General features: G+C 46.1%; 1 protein-coding gene across 3 annotated transcripts in view; it reads right to left on the reverse strand.

Annotated features, from left to right (window-relative positions):
- SHISA6 (shisa family member 6) overlaps positions 1–17,423 on the reverse strand; it is a 240,967-nt gene that overhangs the window by 117,405 nt on the left and 106,139 nt on the right. For 2 of the 3 annotated variants that reach the window (XM_060134840.1, XM_060134839.1), the window contains exon 3: positions 6,883–6,978. The exons of the other annotated variant lie outside the window; for it this stretch is intronic. In XM_060134840.1, the coding sequence (XP_059990823.1) occupies positions 6,883–6,978 (96 nt within the window). The remainder of the gene's footprint in view (positions 1–6,882; positions 6,979–17,423) is intronic. 3 annotated transcript variants of the gene reach the window in all.

Here is a 17,423-nt window from a genome sequence, read left to right on the forward strand (position 1 = left end):
CTGAGAAGGCCAGTGCTGGGGGAACCACAAACCCACATGGAAGCAGCAGAGGTGAAGCAGGTCCCTGACTCAGTTTTGGATGTCCTCCTGGCTTCATTCAGCCACCCACTCCCACGGTTATCCCTCGGACCTTGTCATCACCAAAAGCTCACACCTCCTGTGCTTGGTCTCCCACCCGTCACGCTGATCCAAAGGCTCTGGTCCTTGCTTTCCCTGCTCTGACGTCTTCTTCCTGGTAGACCTTTTACCCAGACTCATCACTGGCTGACACCTGTGCGTTTCTGGGTGTTAGAACCCCTCTCTGGCTTTGTCCTCTTCTCAGGGAGCAGGGGCCATCTGCCCAGCCCCTCCCTCTGGACCACCATCACTCCTCCTCTTCCTTGGATTTGGGGGCTGAGCAGCCGGGGTGCCACCTCTGCCAGTCTCCTTGCTGAGACCCCTAAACTGGCATCAGGATGGTCACTTTTCCAGCTTTGGTCTCAGCACCTGCTCCAACGCCCGCACCCCCTTCCTAGCATTTATGCCCCCCACCCATCTTCTGTCTCAGACCCCATGGAGAGTCTGCTGGGCAGCAGGAATGGCTACTTCCAGCCTAGCCCTAGGGAGCATCATCTAGACAGAATGAAGCCATCCATCCAGGGTCCTTCTGTGGGGTCTGGGATTGCTCCCCACAGGGCAGCAGCTTCTGGGGCTCTGGCCTTATCTCCATCTCAGGGGAGTCCCAAGGCCTCTGAGGCTGTGCAGTGCCAGCCCCAGGCAGCAGCATCCTCATTCCACTTCTGGGCTCTAGAGATGGGTGTGGAAGATGCCCTGAAACCAGACAGGCTGGGCCTGCTCACACGTCCTCCCCAAGGTGACCAACTGACCTCATTCGCCCAGGACTCAGGGGTTCCTTAGGACGCAGGCCTTTCTGGGCTAAAACTGGAACAGTCCTGGGCAAACTGGGATGGTCGGTCGCCCTAATGCTTACAGTGGATGACCTTGCTTCCCGAATCACTGAGCAGGGATCCCACATGCCCACCTGCATGCACCTGTGGCCCAATACCCTGCCTGCGACTCTGGGTGGAGTTCACCCTTAGACAAGGCCAGCCCCCCGGGGTGACAGATTCCATCAAGGAATCTCTCGCCTATCGAGGATGTCACTTCTGAAATATACCATCCCCCACTCCTGCATAATCAATTTTTCCCTTCTTTACTGGATCCTTCCTATCAGCATACAAATATCAAATATACTGTGATTTCTCCCATCTTAAAAAAGACAAACCTCTCTTTATATCACGCTGCCTTCTAGCTACTGCCCTCACCCAGCGTCCGGCCTCATGTACTGGAAACTCCCCCGTTTACATCCCCAGCCAGGACAACTCCCCTGAACTTGACATTTCCACGTGGGTGATTAAGACGCAGCTAAAACTTAATATGAAGTCAGATCGAATTCACTTCACCCCCAGCCTCTGCCGAAACCCTGGCCCTCCCACAGACGTCCCTCTTCCTAATACCTCAGGCCAAAAGCATCTTGTATTTCGCTCTGCCCAGAGTGGCAACCAGATCCTCAAGTGACCCCCAGGCCCTGGGTGGTCCGGCCCCGCTCTGACCCCGCCCCCTACTGCCCACACCCAGGCCCCATCTGCTCCAGCCTCACGGCTGTCCCTGTGCCAGCCAGGTGGGCAGTGGGTGGCTGTTCCCTTGGCCTGGGAAACGCTCCCACCCCCGATTCCAGGCGACTTGACCCTTCACCTCCTTCAGCCTTTGCTCAAATGCCAGTTTTTTCCTGAAGCTTTCTGGATGCTCTTTTTAAAAACTGCAACTCCTTCCTTCATTCTCTGCCTCATTTTGCTCCGTAGCTTTTAACTCCTTTTTGACATACTTCAGAGATTTACTTCTTTCTTTCAGTATGTCTGTCATCTCTCTCTGGCATGTAAAGTCTGTCTGCTGCATCCTCAGGGCCTAGAAGAGTGTGTGGCACAGAGCAGATGCTCTGCATGTGAGCTGACGTGGAGGGATGGACGGCCAGGTGGGCAGCAGTGCCCACCTCCTCCAAATGGGAGTCACTTTGGGGCTCCTACCATTCAGCAAAGGCTTCAGGAATTTCTCTGTCTGTCTCTTACACACACACACACACACACACACACACACACACACACACACACACACACACACACACACACACACACACACACACACACACACACACACACACACACACACACACACACACACACACACACACACACACACACACACACACACGGAAAGGACCCAAGGAACAGTGCCGGTCAGCACAGATCAGATGCATTTGCTGACACCACAACCTGGAAGGACTTGGGCCTGGTGTGGCCTGGGCTACACGGGTGGAGATCAAGGGAATTAACAGTAGGTCCCATGGGAGTTTCTGGAAAGCGTCTTCAGGCTTTTTCATCCAGACTCAAACGCAGCCAGCCTGTCTGAGATTTGTAACCAAACCACCTGGACAGCAGAGGGTGTCCGTAGGTGTGTTCATTGAGACAGACCCTGAATAATTATCTGAGGAGACTGAGCTTCCTTTCTGGAAGGACAGACCCTGCTCATCTGGTGTAAATGCCCTGACTCCTGATTTTTTTTTTTTTTTTAACTGAAGTTTAGTGGATTTACAAGGTGGTGCTAGTTTCCAGCCCGTCTTCTTTTTGTGACTTCCTGTCTTATAAAGTGTGTCCTCTGATAAAACAGCCATCAGTCACTGAATGCTCACGACATGTGGGTCCTGCTGACCCACCGCCCGGCCCACCTCGGCCCTTCTGTCTTCAAGAGACAGGATGTGTGGGGCTGGAGTACCTACTCTGGAAGCAGGTCTGGATGGGATGAAACAGTGCTAACTGTCAGAGTTGACCTGGGCAGGCCACTCAACTGCTCCAGCTTCAGTTTTTCACCAGTGAAAATGGGGACAAGAGCTCTCCCACGGGGTTACTGGAAAGGTGCAAATACGACAGTGCCGGCACATAGGAACTGCTTGGTAAAGAGAAGCCTTTATCCTTGGGTTTTCATCGTGGCAGCCTGAGTAGACCCTCTGTGCCCTTAAAGACTGCCCTAGGTTCCGGCGGGAGAGTCTGGGGGCTCTTGTCTAATCAACAGAGTAAAAGTTATAGGGGAAACTTGGTCTAAACTCATGGCCACTCTGATCAGTATCTTCCTGAGACTTGACTCCCATTTACCCGAAGGGATGAGCAAACAGGAGGTCAAAGGAGAAATCAGAGCAGGGAGACATGCAGAATTAGTTCCCTAGGAGAAGGAGAACATAAAAGGAAAAGTAAGAATTATGAGATCACATCATTCAGTTAGAAAGTCCTGAAAAGGGGCGTAAGTACGAATTCTAGTGCCTGTGAGCCTAAGGCAGTGCTATGCCACCTAGAAGGCTGGCCAATGACGGTGTGGCCCCCTAGGCTAAAATGTGGGGTCTCCCAACAGGATAGAGATGGAGCAGGGGGACTTGGTGGTTAGGAAGCCCCTAGGGTCAGAATTCTATTTCTTCTAATGTCTCACCTTCTCCAGCCCATTAACAAAAGAATATCTACTTAGTTAGGCCTCATCCAAAGAATTGAATTATCCATGTACCTGTGAATCTTGTTATAAAGCAGGAAGACATATATGCATCCTCAACCCCACTGTCTGAATTTGGGGGAGCCCCACCGGAGCTGGAGCGCACATCTCTCTGTAATGCCTCGGGGACCCATAAAACGGAGCACGGGGCTGGGAGCATCCCAGCTTCCAGTGAAGGTTCCCAGTGCCATTCAGAACAAAGACCGTCCATGCTCGGTCTCCAATAATCAGAGTCTGATAGAAATCCATGTTCAACTCAGTGATGTGGTCGGTAGGTCAATGCTATCACCTTCTAAAACAGGTGCTAGCTACACCACAAGTTCCGAGAGTCCTACTGGGGCCATGCTGTGGGCAGGGGCCACCAGAAGGCCTAAGGCACACGTAAGAAGCTGGAACAAAAAAAGGAATAAAGGGGGAGGGACCAGAAAGGCAGTAATTGGAGTTGAAGCAAAAGTAAATAAATAAGAAAAGAAAGAGAACCAAACACACATGATGGGGGAACAGCCCCAGGTTAGATGTCTCTGAGTGGTCCCCTTCCCGTGGGGCATTTGCAGGGGGCTGCTTTACTTAGAAGTACCATTCAGAGCTGAACCTGGTTTGTTCTGAAGGAAGCGAGGATAGAGCTTGGCCCTTTTCCAGAGATCTGGGCTGCGCAGGGATAAAGGGTCTTGATATTGGAAGGGAATCCCCATTTCCAAATCCCCACTGCCACCCCAATCTCTTATCATCTAAATAGGAAAATACACGCAAGGTACATTCCCGGAAAGAGGAGGTTTCAGAGGCCTTCTTGAGCGGAAGGGAATGGAGAAGAGGATCTGGTAAGGGTGACAGACCAGGAGGACAGGCCATGCACACACAGGAGGGCTGGATGAGACCACAGAACAAGACAACACGGGGAAATAATAAGCAGAGGCCACAGCAAAGCCGCCACATGCATGGGCGGGGTAGAGTCTCCCGGGTGCCCAGGTGACAGTGACTGGAAGGACAGATAAGGACAGAGAATCACCTGTATGTGCTCCGATGGAGGTCTAGCTAATTTAAAAGCAGCCTCACAGCCACACCCATAAATACATGATCGGGCTCCCCTGTGGCTCTGATCTCATCTCCTTCTAGCCTGCTTCACTCACAGGCCTCCTTCCTATTTCTTGATCTACAAGAACCTACTTCAGGGCCTTCCTGATGCCCCTGCCTGGGATGCGAGTCTCTGTTCAATCACCCCCTCATCCCAGAGGTCTTCCTTGACAACAGCAGCTCCCCGCCCCCTTTACGTGCTTTAGGTTTTCTCCCTGCACTTAGCATCGAGGGTTTATTTTGTCTGCTTCCCCCAATGGAATATGAGTTCCACAAGGCTGGATTCTACTTTGTTTTACTTCTGAATATTGCTTAGTGCATGCCAGGCCTCATGAAATATTTGTCAAATGAATGTATGTACCCAAAGCCATGACATTTATAATATACATATAAAGAGTTCTATTGATTGAACTGTTGGGGGTTTCAGGTTGCACCAGCTATAAGGGGCAGGGTAAGGGTGGGAAGCCACAGCCGTTGAGAAGCCTTAGTAATAAGTGAGGGTAGAAAGCACCTGCAGCTGAGAAGGCCATGTTCTGTTGGAAAGATCCCGATTTGTAGCTCTGCTCCGAGGGTCATGCGGGTATGGTAACCAGCCTCCAAAGTGGCCCTCAATGATCCTAGGCATTGATCCCGACATTCACACCCTTGTGCAGTCCCCCATCCTGAATAGGGCTGACTTGTGTAACCAATAAAATATTGTGAAAATGCTGATGTGTCACCCATGGCCTTGGTCATAGAAGACATGGTGGCATCTGTCTTTTTCTTTCTTGGATCACCCATTGTGGGGAAGCCCAGCCACCATGCTGTGAGGACACTCAAGTAACCTTGGAGAGAATGGCATGGGGAGGAACTGAGGCCTCCTGCCAACAGCCAGCACCACATAAGTGCGCCACCTTGGAAGCAAGTCCTCCAGCCCCGGTCAAGCCCGATTCAGCTGATGCAACCCGTGCTGATACCTTGGCTGTAACCTCATGAGAGACCCCCAAGCCAGAAGCACCCAACTCAGCTGCTCCCAAATTCCTCACCCACACAAACTATGTGAGATAAGAAATATTTATTACTGGTTGAAAATGCTACATTTTAGAGTAACTGGTTTCACAGTGATAGATAATTATCAAAAAGCAGATGACACGGGAGTCATATATCCCGGGCTTGAGTTGATATGAGTACGTCAAGGATTGTGTCTTTTACCAGTTAACTGTGAGGCCCGTTTCCCCTTCCCAAGCCATCTGGTCCCAATTTGATTCTGCAACTCTTAGTAGCCACAAATGCCACCTGTATCCTCAATAAACTTTATTTAGACACAAAGAGACACAACAGAAAATACATACACAGATACAGATTTTTTTTTCTCTATAGGATGAACAAACAACACATAGGAATTTAAAAATTGGGTGCATGGAACGTAAGAAAAAATAGCAAAGTTCCTTGTTCACTCACACTTAAAACAAACACATATTTCAGGGGAAGACAGGGATATACCATCCCTACAACAGAATTCACAGTTGTCTATAACAGTACACAGGTGTTAGGAAGGTAATCAAAGGAGTTAGGGATCCAGTTACTCTTGATATGACAGAATGCTCACAACACTAGAACTCTGTTTAAACAAAAGACAGAATCGACGATGTCACACCCCCTGCACAGATGCTCTGCAAGCTGTCGGCTAGGTCATAAAGCAGCTCAGCAGAAATGCCACGTTAACTTTCAGCTTGTGGCTTGAAGGTCTGCGTAACCCCTACCTTTGTATGCCCATCGTGGAGAGTTTACATAGACACACTTAGGACGCCAAAACTCTCGACATGCGTGCTGGCTTCGAGACCCACGGTACAGAACATTGACATCAGTTTATAAAATGTGGCTTTCAAATGGAAAGGAATAATAGCCAAGAGGAGAACGAACACTTTGCCAATGCTGCCACATCCGTCGGCAGTGTTTCCCACCATGCCGCCCGTGGTCCCCTCCCACGGGGAGCCACTGGCATCTGTGTCCTGCTCCACGCCGTGGGCGGGGCAGGACGCATTACCTCTTGGAAGTCTATTATTGCCTTCTAGAGTTGCACCTGTGACCTCCTGGTCACTCCTGTCAGAAGCCACGCATGTCACCAGGATAAGCAACCATGGAAACCACCCAACTTATCCTGTCCTGGACCAGCCTCTGGCCTCCACACCATCTTCACATTTCAGATCGGGGTTCCCTAGGCAACCTCTGTATTTTAGTAAAAAATGGTTTCCACTGTACCCTTCGTGTGTCCTCTTCCTAACGTGACAAATCCAGATGAGATGAAGTTATGGAGATCAGGTCCTCCACTTCGGTAAGCATCCTTCCCATAATGTCCTGCAAGAAGATGGGGCAGAATTACCTGGCGCATCCAGGACACCAACAAGAAGACAAACATTGCTGCTCCAGCTCACCCAACAGTGATGGTGAACTTAACTTCAAATCAGCAGCTGAGCCAGAAGGTAGAAGCAATCAAGGAAAAAAAAATTATATATATATTATTTTATAAATTTATATATAATATATATTATAAACATATAAAGTATATATATGAAGTATGTAATAGATAAGTATTACATACTTTATATATATTACCAATTTAAATACATACACATTTATGTGTGTGTATATATATATATATATATATACACACACACACACACATACACATACACGCACATATAACTGTGCAACAAAGAAGAAAGTTCTGGGAAGCTTATGTTAAAAGGAGAGGTGGGAAAAAGGGCTTGACTTTGGCATTTCTGACTGAGCACATCAGAACTTCAGTCTGTTTGTCCTACCATCCTTTCCTTTGTCCCAGCTTCCTTCTTTCTTTTTCTTGTCTTATTCCTTTGGCTTCTTTCTTTCCAAAGCGTAGAAGTGCGGGTCTGATCAGAATGCTCTATGTGTGTGTATGTTTATGAATCATACCTCATCCTATGAATTACAGCCTTGTGGCTTAGGAGAAATCCAACATCCGCTGAGGCTGACAGGTAGGGTGGTGGCTCTAAAACATTGGGAAAATATTTATGTGTTTTCCTCTCTCGACTTTCTGTAGGAAAATATTTATGTGTTTTCCTCTCTCGACTTTCTCTGAACTTTCTGTTCAGCCTCATCTATCCATCTACCTGTGGGGTTGGGGTGAGGAAAAGTCCGAGGACAGATTAGGACCCTGGGAGAAGACATTGAAAGAGAAGAGAAAGAGTTAATATTCTGTTTCTGATATTCAAAGTAGAATTTCACAATATGCTTGAAATATAGGCATTATAAAGAAAAGAAGTCCTCTCTAAACACCATCTTGAACTATGCACATGTGAAAATGGAGGAAAGCTGTATTTTTGTCATGTTGCCACAAGAGCATATTAAAAACTGTACTTACAATTATAACAATGTGCAGACTACCTAAGATGTAATGTTAAGTAAAAAAGTGGAAGAAAATGCTATATTAAGTATGATCACAACACTGTAAAAAAAAATGCAAACCAGTGTATTAAACAAACAGATTGAAAGAAAACACACCTGATACTGACTACCACCTTTAGACAGTTGGAACATGAGTCTTATTGCTTTTCTCCTTTCAACTTTTCTGTATTTTCCAAGTTTTTTTCTATAATGAGTATGTAATTTTTATAATACAAATAGGTAAAATACATTTCCAACAGAAAAATCTATGATAAATGTAAAGACAACCTAAATCACATTTTTTCTTAGCGAGGCACCCTCTGCATTAGATCTCAAAAATGGGCGCGTGTCAGAATCATCTGGAAGCTTTTAAAAATACAGATGTCCCGACACTACTCCAGGGATTCTGGTTCAGCTGGTCAGGGTATTTTTAACGAGGTCTCTAGGTGGTTCTAATGTGCCACAGGGAAGAAGAACCATTGCCCTAGAGTAAATGGATAAACAACTGAATTTCAGTTTGTTCAGGTGGGTGCAATGGACATTTGCTGGGGTCCTCGTGGGTGCCCAGCACCACCCACTATTTAGGTTCCGGAATCCAGCATCCTTCCTCTGAAGAGTGACGTCTGGCTGGCCCTGTTCCTTCCTTCTTCTCCCAGATCAAAGGTTCTCAACCCTGAGTGTGCATCAGAAAAACCAGAAGGGCAGGTTCAAACCTGCTGGGCCCCGCCCCCAGAGTTTCTGAGTCAGTAGATCTGGGATGGGGCTCAGGGTTTTGCATTTCTATCAAGTAGCCTGGTGATTCTGATGCTGCCGAGCCTAGGGACCAAACACTGGGAACCGTGATCCTAGTGCATGAAGACTATAAGAGAATTTTGCCATTGTTTCCCTCATGCCCTCCACCCTGGAATAAATACCTCCTTCCTCAGGGCACACAGCTTTTCACAAGGAACTCCCTTGCTGTAAAATAATGTAGTCACAACCCAGAATTTTATAGAAAAGAATTATTGGAGCTGAACTAAGAGGCTTCTGCCCATATCCCAAGCCATGTCACAGCTCCAGAAATCCAACTCTAGTCCTGGAAAAATGCAACTTCATCAGGGGATGAAGGAGAGAGGGACAAGCGGCGTGTGGACGGGTCATTTCCCCCCCACGGCCCCTCCTGACAACAGAAGAGTTAAGAAAAGGAAGTAACAATTCTGAACGCTCATAAATTTGGACCTCATTAATTCAGAACCTCTGTTACATCCTGCAGAGTTTGGGCTGGTTTATTTTTGTGCTCCTTATAAATAAAATTTTTGATAAACAAATCAATCCTGAGAAAGATGGCACATAAAACAGTGCCTTTGCTACTTCAGTTCATTCTTATCTGTCAGCTGGAACAAGGTCCCTCAGGGTTAAGCACTGCGCTACTGCTTTGGGGTTGTGCTTGACTGAAAGCCAACCAAATCACCCGATCACCTACTATGTGCCAGACAAAGGGACAGAGCCTCTGAAAACACGGTCTAATCTGACATAGAAGCCGAACATTCTGTAGCATTATGCAGTTTACAAAGATCATTCATATATATTATTTCCTTAAAATTTTCATCACTACCACGTGGTAAGTTGTCTATTATTATTATTCCCCCATTTTATTGATGGAGAAACTGAGGCCAGGGGTGTCAAGTTGGAAGATGACTGAACCATCACTAGCATCCTGGTCTTCTGTCTACAAACCCCATGTCAGTTCCATCCTGTGCACCTGGTTTCGTTCACTCCTCACAAGAGCCCTGTGGAAAAAGGTCACTTTCCCAAGTTCATGGAGCTAGTCAGTGGTGGACCCTGGATCCCGACCAGGTCTACCCGCCTCTAAATCCACACTCTTTCTACAACCCTCTCCCTAGCCAGCTCACCCCTCAGTCTGAACAAGTGCAGTTGTGATTCTTCTCTGAGGCTTTAGCCAGGACCCCGGGGCAACGCTAAGCCAAGAGAAGCCCACGTGATGATTCCCAAGTTCACAGACGTTGGATCTCAGACGTGTGGAGTTTCACATGCTGAGGTTTGGAGGGGAATGAGGCAGGACCAGGAGCACATAACAGGAATACGGAATATTCTACGGTCAAACAGGTCTGGAAAATACTGAGTTCAAATGAAAAGTAAATACAAAAACCAAGTCTAGACACCTGTCACTGGGTACCCAAGTCTCCAGGGAGCCTTTATATTTTTCAACAGCATCTCTCGGGACAGCTGGAAAGGGCATGGTGGCAGTTTCGGCTTTTGTTCGAGCCGTGGTCCTCAAACTTGAGTTCATCAGACTCACCTGGACGGCACAGATTGCCCAGCCCCAGCCCCAGAATTCCTGATTCAGTGGGTCGGAGGTAAGGCCTGATCATTTTTGTTTCTAACGAGTTCCCAGGTGACGGTGATGATGGTCACAAGTCCAGGGGCCAGACTTTATGAACCACTGTGTTTCAGAGGACCATGGGAAGGTCAGTCTTCAGCCAGATCTGGGCCAATGCGAAGAGGTCAAGGTCTAGAATAATTTACGTTCTCTGTACCCTCCAAAGGAACAATCACTTCCTTCAAGGGCAGTGTGAAGAGAATGGCTGGTAAATTGAAGCCCTATGCAAGTGCACGGTCAGATGTGAGGAGAGGCAATGCCCCTTCTTTGCCTTGGGGATGTGCAGAGTTCAAGGGTCAATGATGTGAATGGTATGAATGGGTATCACAGAATTCTTTAGCCATAACACAAAGAGCCGCCCCCTTCTCTTTTCTGCAGCTATGACCCCAAGTCCATGCCCTCCTGCTGGCCATCGAGGCAGGAGGCTAAAAGAGTACAAATTTTGCCCAAATTGCAGTTCCAGAGAAATGGCCCTATATCCAGCAGGGCTCCAGGCAGAGGTAAGCGGGAGCTCTGTGAGCACACGTAAGTAGCAGGAATACACAACCACGTGGCAACATCACAAACACACAGCCCCCGATGGGGAACAAGGGTGGTCTCATGTTGCAGAGAGAGTGTGCCCACCCCCACCTGCTGGACCAAACTTGCAAAACAGCATCTGGATGACGTGGCTCCCTCCAGATCTGCCCCTGCCCTCTCACCATCACCATCCTTCAGAAGTCAGCAGTCACAGGAACAGCGCCGAGGGGACAATGGTCCCCAGGTGGGAGGCAGATGAAAGCTAAAGAGAGGCCTGGGGCTGGGCTGCTGGCGTTGTCTGATGCTGGTGGCTCTGATGAGAAAGCGACCTTGAGTAAATAGAAAGTTTCTCTATAAAAGAGATTTGCTGCAAGAAACAGGAGGGAAAAAAATAAGGTAATATCTGAATGGTGACCTCAATAAGATGTAAGAGAATTTCGCATTGGTGAAATTCAATCAGCAGCCAGGGAGGAGGGTCGGAGAACAAACTGATCAGGACAGTTTGCCTGAGCTGCAAATATGGACAGCAGGGTGGCTAGTGAAGAAGTTGGTGAAGACAATTCCAACGAGAGAGATGCACTGGGTACTCAGTAGGGAAGAATGAAGAGACGAGAAGGATGGCAGGAAGGAAGAGACAGAAAGGACAACTCCAGAAGTCACTATCTATTGAAAATAAGATGCCCAGGAGAGAGACAGAAGGGATAATTCAGAAACAATAATTAAAAGTTAATAGATTTTCTTTTGAGCAGGTAGAAGACTTTAGTCTTGAGTCAAATATCAGACTATATATTTGAAGGACAGAGATCTAAATATATATATATGCTGGTGAAATGCCATTTAGGAAAAAAAGGGGAAAACACAAGCCAACTTCATAAAACACTAAATCTACGGAAAGTGAAGCGATCTTTTAAAGACTTTTGAGACTTTTATTTTGGTAGAGAGGAGGGGATGGGGTTGAGACAAAATGGCTGAAGGGGATGGAGAAGTACAAACTTCGGTTATAAATAAGTCATGGGGGTATCAAGTTCAGCAAGGGGAATATAGTCAATAATATTGTATTAAGTCTGCACGGTGACAGATGGTAACTAGGCTTACTATGATGATCATTTTGCAATGTATATAAATGTCAAATACTAATGTAATATTGTATATCAATTATGCCTCAATTAAAAAAAAGAATCCAAGAAGTGTTTCTTCTTGTTTTGCTGAGTTTGGTTTGTTTGTTTGTATCTGTTTCTGGTAAAAGTACCTTCTAAAAGCAAAAGTATACTTCTTTTTGTCGAACTTTAACAATTTGAGACTTCTATATCAACCAGTAATGTAAATAAAGTCCGTGCTCATTAATAAACCAGAAAAAAATTAAACTCTGATACATCAAAAGCAATCATGAAACTCTAAGTCAATGGATAGAAACATACATTTATATTAATATCAACAACACACAAATAACTTCAAATTAATAAGAAAGTAAAACAACCCAATAGAAAGAACAGGCAAAAGAGATGAAAAAGCAAGTCATAGAAGTGAAAACCGGAAGAGCCAATACACATACAGTGGTGTTCCATCTCACGGGTAATCAGGGAAATTCAAATTAAAACCATAATGAGATGATATTTCACACCCAGTAGACTGGCAAAAATGAAAATGCCTGGGACTCTGGACACGGATAAGCAGAAACAAGAACTCTTGCACACTTCTGGTGGGAGTGCAAATTGGTACAACTGCTTTGGAAGGAACTTTGGTGACGGCTGATAAAGTTGACAACAGATGCACCACAGAACCGGCAGCTTCACCTTCAGGTCTATGCCCGAGATAAATCCTCACGCGTGCGCATAGGGAGATACACACAAGCATGATCATGGACAACATTGTTTCTAAAAAAGACAAACTGGGAAAAGAACCCTGTATTCCCTACCAGGAGACAAGGGATAAATCGCGGTATATTCAGACAATGTAATCCTATACAATGGGGCGGATAAAATGAATCAGAGCTGTAAGTATCAACATGGACGATTCTTAGTTATGTTGAGAGCCACACTAAACTAGCTGAAGGCAAAGAGGATGACATCACAGAGAGTTTAAAAACATGCAACACACTGCTGTATTGTTTATAAATACGTGCAAATGCAGTGCTATGCAAGTACAAAGAGATTCATGGATGTGATAAATACTGACTTCAGGAAAACAGATACTTCTGGGGACATGTCTGACTCCTAAATAATTATCTTATTTTGTTTCTAAGATAGCTATAGATAGATTCATTGATAGATGATGGATGAATACATAGATTAAATAGATGATCGATAGACACATAGATGGAAAGGTTACCCAAGTGTTTTACTCACTTCCAAATTATTCTCCAACAATAAAGGAAACAGAGAGTTCCCAGTTTTTAAGAACTCAGAGACTGAAATATCCTCAAGTCCTCACTGGGAGAAGAAAAAGCTGCCCAATGATGAAATCTGTCAAGCAAGGAGTAAAAGTACAGAATTTCTAAAATCATGGATGTACTGATTTGTAATCTTTACAGTTCACAGATCCAAAACTTCATTAAGAAAAGATTGGTAAATTAGATTGTACATAACATTTAACAAATTGTCTTTATTGACCTGAATAAATTTGAGTGATACTGGAGTTGCCCTGGAAAATCTGGTATGCAAATAGGGCAATAAAAATATATTATTGTGATGAAATAAAACCAGAAGTAGCTTCCGCGATAGGGGGAACGGTGCTCCATCTTTACAGCCTGCCTGCAGTGCGCTGCGTGCGCTCAGAACAGACAGGGAGCTGGCCTCTGGGAAGCTGGCAGGGAGCCCGACGGTGCTGGCCAGGGCCCTGCTCTGCAGCCGCTTCACTGTTGACCTTCTTCACGGGAAAACAGGCCACAGACCAACATCAAAACACATGTAAAACCCTGGGGCTTAACGTGAGAAGGGGGTTTCCCTTTGTTTACAAAAAGCTCCGTCATATCAATAACAATAACCAACAACAATGATAATAAGAAGATACTAGAAAAAAATGCACAAGGAATATGAATAGGGAATTACTCTCCCCGCCCCCCAAAAAAAGAAAGAAAAAAATTTTTAAGTCAATGGAGATATAAAAATGTGCTTAACCTTAACTCATAATTAAGAAGATGCAAATCAAAACATGAGCTATCTTTTTCAAAAGATGAATCGATTTGGCAAAAGTGAAGCATCTGATGAGACCCAGTGCCAGGGGAATGGGCTTTCTCATTGCTGCTGGTGGGAGTATAAATTAGTGGTGCCTCTTTGAAGGACAGGCCACTGACTTAGTATCTCACTACTAGGAATTTTCCCTACATATATGCTCTCAAGTTTTTCCATAAGATAGGAACCAGGCTAGACAGTGCAGCCTTGATTGCAATACTTTCTGTCAATGGGGGGCTAAGTCAACTGGAATCTGTCCAAACAATGGAATACTACACAGCTGTTAAAAAAGAATGAGGCAGGGCTGTGTGTGCCGATGTGGGAAGAGCTCTAAGGTATAGAAAGTGGAAAAGAAAGCAGAGTGTAGGGCAATGTTTCAGTATTATGCCTTTCATGTAAAGTAAAAATGAAAATAAAATACACAGAGAGACTACATAGAGACCCGTTGCAGGTAGACTGGTTTATACAGAACTTTTTTTTTCTGCAAATAATCTTGCAAACGAAATACCAAAACTATCTTTCCTTTGGGGAGAGGGTCTGGAAGGAAGGGATGTGTTTACCTTTGAGTTTTATTACTTCCTGTACTGTTTGAATTTCCTAAATACGTATATGTGTTATTTTTCTTTTTGTACTGTTGACAGAGTTTATTGGGGATAAGGGAGTGGGATCATGGGCCATTCTTTGTTTTTCTCTTTGTACTTCCTAATATGAAAGAAAAAGAACCTCTAATAACTGTCATTTTATAAAAAGAAGTATAGGAGCCAGGAAGTCAGAGGGGACACTTCTCCTTGTGTAAATGACACGGCATTTATCTAACGCAGATCCTAATACCCACCTGGTGGGATGGTGGTAAGGATTAAATGAGATCCTGTGCATAAATCGTTTTGTCTAATACTCCTCACCAATAAGCCTCAATAAATGGGAGCTCCTGTTCACATCGAGACCACGGTCTTTCCTCTTTCCCATACAGGGAACTCCCTGGGGTCTTCTTATTCTGTGTGTGCCGTCAGCTGACCTCAGGCCAGAGAGAGTCACGAGCAGGAGCTGCAGAGAGCTTGGGCTTTGCTATCTGGCCTGAGAGCTCTTCCCCCAGGAAACCCTGGGGTTCCTTCTAGTTCCCAAGAGCACACACATATGGCTCCACGAGGGATCTGGGGCTGGGAGCCAGGAGGCCTGCATTCTTCCATGCAGGCATCTTTGGTTGAGTGAATAAAGTAGCTCTGAGCTAGCTCTACCAAGGTAAACTGGGGGCAGGCCACGTTGAACTGCAGATTGCACTGACAATGACTAGTTTAAAAATCTCTAGAGAGCAGCTGCTGGGAATGCTTTATGTGACAATTCTAGTGCTTGCTCGCACAAACACAGGGGGACTGTTTCCTCCAGAGTCTGTGCAGTCAGCAGAGCTGTTGGCAAATACTCTGGGCAACCCCAAAGATCTCCCCTCTGGCGTCTTCCCTCTGCTGACTCCATAGCCGGGAGACCTGGGGATGGGGGCCAGGCGTGCAGCCCACCTGGTGAAGGCCAGGTGTCCATGGCTCTGAGGGCCCAGGCAAGCAATCCCAGATTGCCAGAACAGTATGGGAACCACCTTGCCCAATATTCTCATTTGACAAAGGAGGAAACGTAAACGCAGAGAAGGGGAGGAGAGGCATTGTCAAGGTCACGCTGGGAGACAGTTTTGGAAACTGGCCCACCCCGCCCCCGATCTTGACTTTCAATTTGGTGCTTTTCATCCTATTATCGTTGTGCCCTAGGAAAGTAGGGGAATCTCATCAGATGCAGAAGAATGAGGATCTCGAGCAGGGTGGAGGAGGGGCAGAACCTAGAATACAGCTTGGTAACCACTGCACTAGGGAACAAATCCTCCAGGAAGTGATTCATAAAAGAACCCCTTTCAATTCAAATTAATGTCCTCTGAATCATCAGTTCGGTTAATTTGGATTTAAGAAAACTGGTACTTTGTGCCTGAAACCAAACCAAACAAACAGACAAACAAAAACATCAATATGTAGAGGTCTCCGGCTGTGGCCAAGGGCAAACTCCAGGTCAGCTTCATCCACTGCAATAGGGGGCTCTGCTGTGGTCTCTTCTATGTTACCTATGCTTTGGGGTAAGATTTTTTTTTAAAAGGAAGCATTACGTGACTCAAAAATAAAAGTTTGAAAACCACATCTCTAGTGCATCCTAATTCTTTACCAAGGGGATGAGGGCGAGCCTTATTGGTGACGGCATTACTCTTCAGGGATTTTAGAAGGACGAAGCCCTCCTCCACCAGCCATCGGGATAGAATCAAAGAATGCTACAACTGAAGGAGCGCTCAAGGTCACCTTCTCTAGCCTCAAGACTTACAGATGAGGAAACTGGGGCTCGGAAGGGAGAACGAACAGTCCAAGATCACTGCTGGCTGTGACAAAAATCCGCATCTTCCCAGATCAGAGCTCTCCCCAGTGCCCACGCAGCCCACGGCCTCCTCTGTACTGGAGGAAAGAGTGCAGAGGTTGATTTCTATTTCAGGGGCCCCCGGTGTGCCATTTATTTTCTCTTTAGATGTGCTGGCTGTAATCCTCTTGGAAAGATGCCCAGCATCTAACCAAATTCCCGTCTCTGCCTATGACACCATTTCAGTTGTGTCTCATTGAGAGCAGGACACCGGCCAAGAGGAGGCCTGAAGAAGGCCTGGGTAGAAGAGGCAAAGGATGCTGGGAGGGAAGAATCCTTCCTTGCCCCAAACCTTTTAGGAGATTAGGGTAGATGCAGGGGTCAATCAGGAAATCTGTGAATTACTCAGACTCTCTCTTGTTATCGCAATGCAGATCTATAGGGAGTGGCTTAGCCATGGGGTGACTGGGGCCTGCTTTCCCCTCTGACCCTTGACCTCTTCTCCTACTCTGCAGAAAACACTGAGCTTCCTCTGAGTGCGTCCAAATTAGTGGGGGGGTCAATGGAATGACGCTGAAAAACTCTACCATCTTATAGAGTTTTATCAAGTGCCCTTACATGGAGACATTGGCAACGAATGTCTGTTATTATCTAGAGGAAAATATTTGAAGACAATATTATCTCCATTTTGCAGATGAATAAACAGTCTCAGAGAGGTTCAGTAATGATACAAAGTCCCAGTATGACTAACCTGTGATTTAGGACAGAACCTAAATCCTATGCCACTACATATTCTTGGGGTTCCATTCGTTCCATCATGCTTCTGGGAAAGTCATGATTCTAGCCACCGCTCAAGGGACCCCATCTCTTCCAAAACACACAAGAGAGACCCTTCTGCCTGAGAGAGAGCAGAAGAAGCAACTGGAGAGGGG

Source organism: Lagenorhynchus albirostris, chromosome 20 (genome assembly GCF_949774975.1).
Source record: "Lagenorhynchus albirostris chromosome 20, mLagAlb1.1, whole genome shotgun sequence".
Lineage (NCBI taxonomy): Eukaryota > Metazoa > Chordata > Mammalia > Artiodactyla > Delphinidae > Lagenorhynchus > Lagenorhynchus albirostris.